The 11,258-nt window shown below is 43.7% G+C and overlaps 1 protein-coding gene across 1 annotated transcript in view; it reads left to right on the forward strand.

The window, feature by feature from the left end:
* Window positions 1–8,746, forward strand: part of ASB18 (ankyrin repeat and SOCS box containing 18) — a 25,180-nt gene extending 16,434 nt beyond the window's left edge. Inside the window, exons 2-5 of the mRNA XM_066577782.1 lie at window positions 982–1,249; window positions 3,354–3,852; window positions 8,092–8,205; window positions 8,555–8,746. Coding sequence (XP_066433879.1) covers window positions 982–1,249; window positions 3,354–3,852; window positions 8,092–8,205; window positions 8,555–8,746 — 1,073 coding nt within the window. The remainder of the gene's footprint in view (window positions 1–981; window positions 1,250–3,353; window positions 3,853–8,091; window positions 8,206–8,554) is intronic.
* Window positions 8,747–11,258: the final 2,512 nt, after the last annotated feature.

Here is an 11,258-nt window from a genome sequence, read left to right on the forward strand (position 1 = left end):
ACTTTGTACTGCTGGTTTTCCTCTGTAACATATAAACTTTAGAGACCCTAAAGAAGTGGTATGTTATTTCTTTAGCATTTGCATTACATTCATTCTAGTATACATACATTGTAAGCCATGTGAGAGCATCTTTCCCTTCTCCAGCTCCTCCCTCTGCATAGACTTCTATGGGCAGCATGAGTCATCACCCTTCCCCACTTCCCCAGTGTGTATGTAATAACTGAAAGTGGTTTTCTGGTTTTACCCAAATAAAGCTTCATCACTATGTTAATAAGTTTCACAACTTTCTACATTGTTCTGTAATTCTTCGCTGTTTTCAAGATATTAGTTTGCTGTCAGTGAATGAGAACATGCTTTAGAGAGGCTGCAAACCTGAACACAACTAGTCATGTACTCCACTAAAAAGTGGATACAATGTTTCCAGTCTAGACAACACTCTGAGCTAAACAGCCTGCACCCCAGACAGATACATTGTAGCAAGCCAGCAAAGATATGTGCAGCACCTGCTGCTGTATTTAGCTCACAGAGCATTATCCAGACTGGATACAACTGTCTCTGGTTGTCATCTGATAGCAGGGGCAGGGTATGTACCCGTTTTCAGTGGCTGAATATACAGCAGAGTGTTCTTCATATTGTGAAAATCAGTTTGCATTAAGTGAAGGAAGTCACTGCCATTGGAGAAAGGAATTTGGATTTCAACATGCCTGATCCTTAGATTGGTTAAGAGGTAAGTCAGAAGTATAATGGCTTGTTCCCTTAGACCTACTGAAATAAACATACAGGCTCAGCTAATTCGAGAGTGCATGTTTATAGAACACTTGAGAGAGAGAGACATCTTATGTCCATTACATACAGAATACTCATGAAGATCAAAACTTTACATCCACATTAATATCAATATTCCCCATTTTTGGCTACTTTTGTAAATCTCCTTTGCATAACTCTTTTTTTCATCCTTTATTTTGTGATTCTATATTGCAGGATTGTGGACGTTGGAATATACACAAGAATTAACATCACCCCTATGCATAACTGCCTCCCATGGTTATACAGAATGTGTCCGTTATCTACTGCATCGCCGCGCAGATCCCAATGCGGCACCTGGAGGGCGCTCTCCACTGCATGAAGCTTGCACCGGAGGTCATGATACATGTGTCCAACTACTGCTAGAACAAGGCGCTAATCCTAACCACTGCAGTGATGATGGTCTTACCCCTCTACATCTCTGTGATACGGAAAACACTTTAAGGTAGAAGCCGTATGTCCTACAAACACATCTGTCCGTGTTGGCAAACATCACTGGGCATTAGAGTGTCTCAGATACAGTTATCTGGACTGAAGGACGACAAGACAGCTCCAATGCCATTGTAACTTGAATGATGAGAATATTTTTATACTTATAAGGGATATTAATTATCCCAATGCTTTGGTGCCAAGGGACAAAAAAAGACCCTCTGCTACAAAAGGAACCATCTGTATAAGAAATGACACCCAGTAGTTCAGAAATCATGAGCCTAAAAAAACTGAACTTATATCGCAACAAGAGCTGATATGCTTCATCCAGAAATGTTAGTCTTAGGCTAGTGCTATATGGTGGTGAGATTGCATCTAATGATTGTCAGTAGTGTCGCATTGTGACCTGTGACCCAACATTAGCGTAGCGAGACAGTTGCAAAAAATCCAAATCCATTGGGTTTTGGTTGCAAGTTGCATGCAACTTTTCCACCAAAGCCATCAATATAAGTTGCTGTGATTTGTCTGTGATTTGGCTGATGGTTATTACATTGCAGCTCTGAAACACTAGCCCAAAATCAAGTCATAGACAAGTTGCACACATTTTTGGTTGCAACCTTTCTAAGACTTTGTTGCATGACACTTCGCTGAGTAGCATTAGCCTTATACTTACTTTGCCTGCCATTCCCCCGCTTTGCGATGTCAAATCCAAGAATGCAATGTATCCTGCAGATTACATGGCACAAGTAGAATGAAAGAACTAGGGCTCTCATTCTATGTGTGCGCCAAGTAGTCCATCGGATGCATCCAGAAGTGGCTTTGACATCGCATAAGTATAAGGAGGGTAGGGGTCCAGGCGGGGTGGAATTTCTTTGAGAACCCTCTGCACAGAAATTCCGCCACGTTTACAGTAGCAGCAACCTGGATAAGATTTTGAAAATCTCATTCACAAACTGCAGACATTGACATGTGGCTAGAGATGAGCGAGCGTATTCGCTAAGGCAAATTACTCGAGCCAGTATAGCCGTTTGCGAGTACCTACCCACTCGTCTCAAAAGATTCGGGTGCCGGCCAGGGTGAGCGGTGAGTTGCAGGAATGAGCAGGGGGGAGCAGGGGAGAGAGAGATCTCCCCCCGTTCCTCCCCGCCGGCACCCAAATCTTTTGAGACGAGCGGGGCCTAATTCAGTTTCACAGCATGTCAATTTATCGCCGTTTCTGCAGTGTAATTCACTTCTTCTCAATGAGGAGGTGAATTTCGCACAAGAATATACAATAAAACACACTTCAAAACCCGCGCCAAATGGTGCAAGTTTGGAGGCGGGCTTTCCAGAGCTGATCTGCAGTGGGTAACCAGCCCGTGTGGACCCAGCCTAATATTTACATCACCACTTTTAGCATTTCAAATCCTGTGAGCTCATAAGTTTAGCTTTCTTTTAAAAGTTTAGAGTTCCTTTAAAAGTACAAAAGGGCCCTTCATTGTTAATTGTTCAATGTTTTTGGGAAAAGAGACCTAGAAATAATTGAGAACTAAAGAAGTAGAATACAAAAACAAGCTTATTTGTCATCTGAAGACTTAAGGCTTATTTGGAGACTTAAGGCCACCTGCAGATGGCTGGGTCGGATCCCGCTGCGAGAATTCGACTCGAGCCCCTGCAGGGATCAGTGCGGCGCTCACCTCTCCCGCGGCTCTGACTCTTTAATGTGCAAGCCCCGCACAGAAATAGAACATGCTGCGATTTGTTTCTAATTTCACGTGGACAAATCGCGGCCGTCTGCATAGGATTGCGTATTGTAATGCAATCCTATGCAGGCGTCCAGGGGCGGAAATTTCCGCCCGTGTGCAGGGGGCCTATAGTCAAGGAAATGGCTGGTGGGAGTATGCTTTAGTTCAACAGGTAGAGCTCAGACCAAGTGGTCTTGATCCCAGTCAGATCAGTGTGAAAGCTTTTCCGAGCTGCTATCGCATAAGGAGGAATGTTTCTTTTAAGTCTAGTTATTACTTTAGTGTCCCTTTAGGTGCACTGCCTATTATTTAGATCACATTTTCAGTTTCTGTCAACTGTACCTTTGAAGATATGAAGCTAAAGTTCAATATGACATAATCTATATTTTGTCCTAGATGTGCGGAATTGCTCCTACACCATGGGGCCTTAGTGAATCAAGCCACAGAGGCAATGCAGGACACTCCACTCCACATCGCTGCAAGGAGAGGCCTCTTGGGTCATGTAAGATTATATCTACAGTGTGGAGCGGACATCAGTGCTAGGAATGGTGGTGGTGAGACTCCTCTGATTTCTGCTTGTGGAGGAAAATATGGTGATGAGGATATCTGCCGGCAACTCTGCAGCCTTCTTCTAGAGAAAGGGGCAGACACAGAAGCCCAAGACCAGCAAGAAAGAAGACCGCTACACCATGCCTGCAGAAAAGCTGACCACCATCTGGTGGAGTTGCTCCTTAAGTATAATGCGGATGTCAATGCTGTTGATTATAATGGAGTCCTACCGCTGAGCTGCGTATTACAGAATGCTGAGATGTACCAAGAGAGGAGACCTCACCTTACTGTATGTGCTCTGCTTAACCATGGAGCCCGCAGCGTGTGTCCTGAGGCATTTGGGAAGGTAAGATAAGATACCGTGTTTCCCCCAAAATAAGACAGGGTGTTATATTAATTTTTGCTCCATAAGATGCGCTAGGGCTTTTTTTTTTCAGGGGCTGTCTTATTTTGATGACGGTGGGATTACCTGATCTGTGTCTGAGAGCTCTGCACTACCAACCCTTATAGTCGCTCACACACGTGCTCAGACCTTTGTTATCAGCGTTTTTACTGTGCATTCTAAAAAGTAAAAACGCCAATAAAGCCCTCGGCCGCCGACACAGGATCCATTCCTGGTTACAGAAGTCATAGATCCCGCCTACACAGAGTGATGGCTGTGACTGGTTCTTTGAAAGCTGCATTGATTAGCTGATCCACAGACTGCGAAGATCGCACTGGGGCCCTGGAGAACAGCAGGAAGGACCTGGACCGAGTCTGCTGTATGAAAAGCGCTGTAAAAATGCAGCAATTGCATTTTTATGGCCCTTTTCACACACCTAAAGCATTCCTATTGACTTTTTTTTAATGAACTGTAACTAGGGCTAATTTTTGGGGTATGGCTTATTTTCAGGAAGACTGGGTATACTGTATGCAAACATAAATATGTGTGTATGTGTGTAATATATATACATATATATACAGACTGCACTGATTGCGAGTGCAGCGTCCTGAGCAGCTGGAATGTAAGTTGCTGAGACTCTAGCTGCTTGCTAGACATTCACGAAAATGGGGAGCAGAATCAGATCATGTAGGTTCTTTTTTGTATGAGATTGAAAAGACTTTGCTTCTATCTTCCAGAAATAATGCCACTCTTGTCTACAGGCTGTGTCTAGTACTGCAAATGAGCCATGTTCACTTGAGCTGCATTACCATATCAAAGCCCATGGACAAGAGTGGAGAATTTAGCTCAATGTTCTCATTTCTTGCAACCGCTATAAGACCAGCTTATCAAAGTAGTTACTTATTTTTCGACCACATGATCTATAGCCAAGTCTGTGGCACAAGTGGATCAATTATATGGTTTTCTCATGACTTGATTTCAAGGATTAAGTTATAAGCAACCTGAGGACTATTGAAACAATGTAAAAGAACAGTGGAAAGTCCTTTTTTATTAATGGCGAAACAACAACTTAATAGGGAATCAACCAGTACCTTTATTTTTTCCATCCCAGGCTCCCATCTTGAGATATTGCCCCAGAAGGGCTTCCCACACTGTATGCCAATTAGCAGTGCAATGTCCGATGGGTGGTTCACCTTTATAAGTGGTCCAGGCTCTTTCCCTCTTTTACTACAAAATGCCCCCTTCCCCCCTTTTCACTAATCGACATCATGCGTTCCACCCATTGCATGCCTGAGCTCATGCACTTTCCCTCTTGGGCAGGAATGATGCCATGTGCATGCACTGCCCTGTAACACAGATGCCCCGTAGGTGGAACACAAGACATCTCCAGCGACCCGAGCTGGAGGCATCAATCAGCATAGGAGGGACATTTTGTAGTTGAAGAGGGAGGGAGCCCGGACCAATTGCAGAGGTGAACCACCCATCTGATGGTCAACTGCTAATTACGGCGCGGGAAGTCCTTCTGGGGCGATATCTCAAGATGAGAGCCTGAGTTGGAAAACATATACGTAATGTTTGATTCCCCAGTAAGTCACACATGTGAAAGTATGCTGCACTGATATGGCACAAATATGCTGCCAGACTTCCTTTAATGTAAGACACATGATGCCATAAATAAAAGGCTTTACACAGGGTTACCGAGTAAACAATACTTTACTGAAAATTGGATCATCGCATTACTTAAAGGATAATTAGTATTAAAACATCTTTAAATAAGTTATACAATTTTTTATTACAGAAAAAATATATATTATCCATCTGCATCTATGTATTTATCCAGCTGCAGGTCAACTTTACTGCAGTTCACCTGAGGCACTCTCTCGGGTACTCACAAAGTCCACCCCAGAGCCCGGGAACAGGACCACTCTCTTATACCTTTCCCTTCAGCCAATCTGTGTGCAGTTCAAGTCCTGCCAGTTCATAGAGATTAAATCAGAGTGAACAAAGTCATGTGACCTCAGTCTATGAACATGAGCAAGTGGCCAGGTCTGTGTGATGTAGGCATCCAGGTAGGAGACAGCAGCATTGTGGCCCTGAGTGGAGAGGGTCTGATTCCAGTTGCGGAGCATGCACAGAACTAGGCAAGGACTGTTTCTGGCTAGCACCTGATGCGACAAACTGTAAGTGAGGCCGGCCTCTGTCAGGACTGTATATGTGCACACTTAAGGGGGAAGTTAAGCACTAGTCAGCAGGCCTGCTGCAGGAAAGAAAACTAAGGGTGACTACCCACTAGCATTTTTTTTACTGCGAAATTCGCAGCGTTTTTTTTTTTTTCTGCAGGGGTCTTTGGGCTATGGGACATGTAAAGCTAAAAATCGCGATCGCGCAAAATTGCGATATCGCGGTAAATCACGATTTTAACATTACAAGTCACATAGACCCCTGTAGAAAAAAACGCTGCGAATTTCGCAGTGAAAAAAAACGCTAGCGGGTAGTCACCCTTATACTGAGGTCACTCAATGTTTAGCAAGTTTCTTATGCTCAACCCTTGTTCATGGACTGAGATATGTTAGCAGAAGAGGAGAAAAAACAATGTGAGTGTATTCTGTGATTTGCCTTTCTAATAGATGATATTGATAGTAGTAGAGGGTTAATCGCTCAAGAGAAACTGCATATTATATCCTGTGATCTGTAATTTTGAGAAACTGTACCATTCCCAGTGATGTATTCTTGACCTTGTTCTCGGAGAATTGCTGTTCTCATGGATTGCTCCTATGCTTTAGCTAGCAATAGACAGTGCCTAGGAATTCGAAGACAAAAACGTTAATTTTTTAATCATTATCACTTTGTTGTCCACTTTTATTTCTGTTTCTCTTACTAAATATTGTACATTTTGATTACTCTATTTGCTGCATTGTATCCTTAACCCTTTCCAATCCAATTTGTATTCTGGTTTTCCTAGGGGGTCTTACTCTTTTTCTGCTGTTATACAACGGCACTATCTGCTGGCTAAAGCCAGTACTGCATGAGGTTACACGTTGGATAGGCTCCGACAGCAGGGAGGCTGGCAATAGAGATGAGCGAGCATACTCGTCCGAGCTTGATACTCGTTCGAGTATTAGGGTGTTTGAGATGCTCGTTACTCGAGACGAGTACCACGCGGTGTTCGAGTTACTTTCATTTTCTTCCCTGAGAAATTTGCGCACTTTTCTGGCCAATAGAAAGACAGGGAAGGCATTACAACTTCCCCCTGCAACGTTCAAGCCCTATACCACCCCCCTGCAGTGAGTGGCTGGCGAGATCAGGTGTCACCCGAGTATTAAAATCTGCCCTCCCGCGGCTCGCCACAGATGCCTTCTGACATAAATCAGGGAAAGTGCTGCTGCTATAGGGAGAGCGTTAGGAGTTATTTTAGGCTTCAAGAACCCCAGCGGTCTTTCTTAGGCCATAGAAATCGCAGATCGCACCTATGTGCGATCTGCGATTCCTGTTCTCTTCTCTATATGCGCTCAATGGGGCCGGCGGCAGCAGCGCTGACCCCATTGAGAACATATAGAAGACAAATCATTCTTCTCTGCCACAGCTGTAACAGCTGTGGCAGAGAAGAACGATGTTTGCCCATTGAATTCAATGGAGCCGGCAATACAGCAGGTTCCACTGAAAGCAATGGGCTGCCGGCGATCGCGGGATGAATTGTCGGGAAGGGGTTAAATATATAAGCCCTTCCCTGCAATTTATCCAGAAATGTGTTACAATAAAAATATATACCGTATATACCGGTGTATAAGGCGACGGGGCGTATAAGACGACCCCCCAACTGTCACCTTATACGCCGGGAATACAGCGGAGCAAAGAATAAAAATCATTACTCACTTCCCCCGGCGTTCTGCGGCGCTGCTGCAGGATGTCGCTCCCTCCTGGTCCCCGGCAGAGCATTGCTTTCTGGACACAGGGCTTTAAATCCCCGCCTCCAGAAAACACACGTGCCTTCAGCCAATCACAGCCAATGACAATTACTCCTTTTAATGTAGTTTTTATTTTTGCATTTTTTTAATTTAGCAGTTTTCTGTATTATGAAAATGTGAGTTTTTAATAATAAATATTAGTAATTAATAGTACAAATATGACAGACATGTCAATAATAGTAGATGCCTAATGTTCATGGCAGTGATATTTAAGATAACTATCATTTATAATGTGCAGGTTCTGCGTTGCTGTTCTGGACTCCCTGAAGTAATTGCACTGCTTTACAACTCATACTTAAACCTTCAAGTCCGTAGCAAATGGAGACAAGATATCCCACAGGATGTGTTTCAGGTCAGAATCATTTGGGATAACTGCTGATCTTGCAATCCTACTGGCAGCAGCATATACCTCAGTTTGCTACCTTTAGTGCCATTCTCTTCCTGAGCTGTGCACCATGTGTTTTTTTTTGTATCACCTGAAGTGCCCAGATTAGGGGACTCATGGCACACCAGAGCCTTTATGGTGGCACGCAGAATGCCTACAGCTCCCTAATATAGAACCATAGGCACTCTGTGTGGCACTGTATTGTGCTTCCACATGTAATCGTATTAAATAACCCTCCCCCAGCATGTCTTTATCAATGAGGCATTTGAGATTCTCAATGTATCCAAACTTTGTAACATTGTTTTACTTCTCCTAGACTCATCATTCCTTCTACACAACATTCTTCAATCTCTCTGGAAGTGTGAGATCCCTGCAGCACTTGTGCCGATTTACACTCCGCAAACATTTTGGTAGTCAATGTTACCTTTTCATTCCTTTACTACCAGTCCCTACAGTTATTAAAGACTACCTTCTGCTTACCAGTGAACAGTGTGCCTGCCTGCATTGAATCACTACTGTAAGTCGTCACTAGTGCAGCCACTCCTGGGAATGGAACACCCTGTAATGTAATTATTTCTTCATATACCGGACAATACTTTTATATTGATATTGATTATCTTTGTTTTCTTTTCTGAGGCTAATGAAATGTATTATTGGGGTTAAGGTCGGTTTCACATCTGCGTTGCAATCTCCAGCCGGAGGTTTCAACACAGGTCCGGCTCGAAATACCAGAGGAAAAGGCGCTGCATGCAGTGCTTTTTCTGCCGCCCAAAAGTCAAGCAGCTATGTAGAAAGCAGACAGACACCAATATAGTCAATGGGGTCCGCCCAACGCTATTCGGTTCCGTCCAGAGACTGAGCTGTTCAGCCACAGGGATCCCACCTGAATGGAGCAGAAAAGCAAAACCCTGAGTGCAGATGTGAAACCACCCTAATTAGTGTATCTACAATACCTTTACTATGACGGAGAGAAACTGTTACTTTAAAGGGAATGGGCACTTTCACTATTCTTATTTGTGAATATTCATACTGTGAAATTCTTTTAATCCAACGTTCTAGAGTCAGAATGTGCGGTACAAAACTGCAGAACTGCTTTCATTTACTTCTGCCTAATATTTCTCATTTGAAATTTTTGCTAAAGTTTTTGGCAGGTGTGGAAAAAATGCTGCAAAGTAAGAATGCTTAGTTTATGGTAACAAAATGTGAAGTGGATGAACAAAAGAGATATCAAAATCAAATCAATATTTGGTGTGACCACCCTTTGCTTTTAACACCACATCAGTTCTTCTAGTTACACTTGCACACAATTTTTGAAGGAACTCCACAGGAAGGTTGTTCCGAACATCTTGGAGAACTAAGCACAGATCTTCTATAGATATCGGCTTGCTCAAATCCTTCTTTCCCTTCATGTAATCCCAGACAGACTCAATGATGGCTCTGTGGGGTCATATCATCACTTCCCAGACCTCTTGTTCTTTTTTTTTTACGCTGATGATAGTTCTCAATGACATTTGCTGTATGTTTGGGGTGGTTGTTCTGCTGCAGAATATATTTGGAGCCAAGCAGATGCATTATGGTGCTGCATGATGGGTAATTATCTACCTGTATTTCTCAGCATTGAGGACACCATTAATCCTGACCAAATCCACAACTCCATGTGCTGAATTGCAGCCCCAAACTTGCAAGGAGTCTCCACCATGCTGCACAGTTGTCTGCAGACACTCAATATTGTACTGCTCTCCACCATGCTGCAGTGTTGTCTGCAGACACTCATTATTGTACTGCTCTCCACCATGCTGCAATGTGTTGTCTGCAAACACTCATTATTGTACTGCTCTCCACCATGCTGCAGTGTTGTCTGCAGACACTCATTATTGTACTACTCTCCACCACGCTGCAGTGTTGTCTGCAGACACTCATTATTGTACTGCTCTCCACCATGCTGCACTGTTGTCTGCAGACACTCATTATTGTACTGCTCTCCACAATGCTGCACTGTTGTCTGCAGACACTCATTATTGTACTGCTCTCCACCATGCTGCACTGTTGTGTGCAGACACTCATTATTATACTACTCTCCACCATGCTGCAGTGTTGTCTGCAGACACTCATTATTATACTGCTCTTCACCATGCTGCACTGTTGTCTGCAGACACTCGTTATTATACTGCTCTTCACCATGCTGCACTGTTGTCGGCAGACACTCATTATTATACTGCTCTCCACCATGCTGAACTGTTGTCTGCAGACACTCATTATTATATTGCTCTCCACTATGCTGCACTGTTGTCTGCAGACACTCATTATTGTACTGCTCTCCACCATGCTGCAGTGTTGTCTGCAGACATTCATTATTGTACTGTTCTCCACCATGCGGCAGTGTTGTCAGCAGACACATTGTACTGCTTTCCACCATGCTGCACTGTTGTCTGCAGACACTCATTATTGTACTGCTCTCCACCATGCTGCATTATTGTACTGCTCTCCACCATGCTGCAGTGTTGTCTGCATACACTCATTATTGTACTGCTCTCCACCATGCTGCAGTGATGTCTGCAGACACTCATTGTGCTGCTCTCCACCATGCTGCAGTGTTGTCTGCAGACACTTATCATAGTACTGCTCTTCAGCCTTCTGTGAATGTACTGCCTTCTATTGCAGCCACATATTTCAATTTTTGACTCATCAGTCCAGGCGCCTGCTGCCATATTTCTGCACCCCAGTTCCTATGCCTTTGCACATAGTTGAGTCACCTCGCCGTGTGTCTATGTTGAAGGTATGGCTTTTTGGTCGCAATTCTTCTATAAAGACCACTTGTGGCCAGACTTCTCTGAACAGTAGATGGGTGTACCTGGGTCCCACTGGTTTCTGCCAACTCTGAGCTGATGGCACTGCTAGACATCTTCTGATTTTGAAGGGAAATAAGCATGATGTGTCTTTCATCTTTCCTTTGCTGATCGCTGTGTCTACAGTCCTCAACATTGCCCGTTTCTTTGTGCTTCTTCAAAGGAACAGCACAT

This window comes from Eleutherodactylus coqui, chromosome 8 (genome assembly GCF_035609145.1).
Source record: "Eleutherodactylus coqui strain aEleCoq1 chromosome 8, aEleCoq1.hap1, whole genome shotgun sequence".
Classification (NCBI taxonomy): Eukaryota; Metazoa; Chordata; class Amphibia; order Anura; family Eleutherodactylidae; genus Eleutherodactylus; species Eleutherodactylus coqui.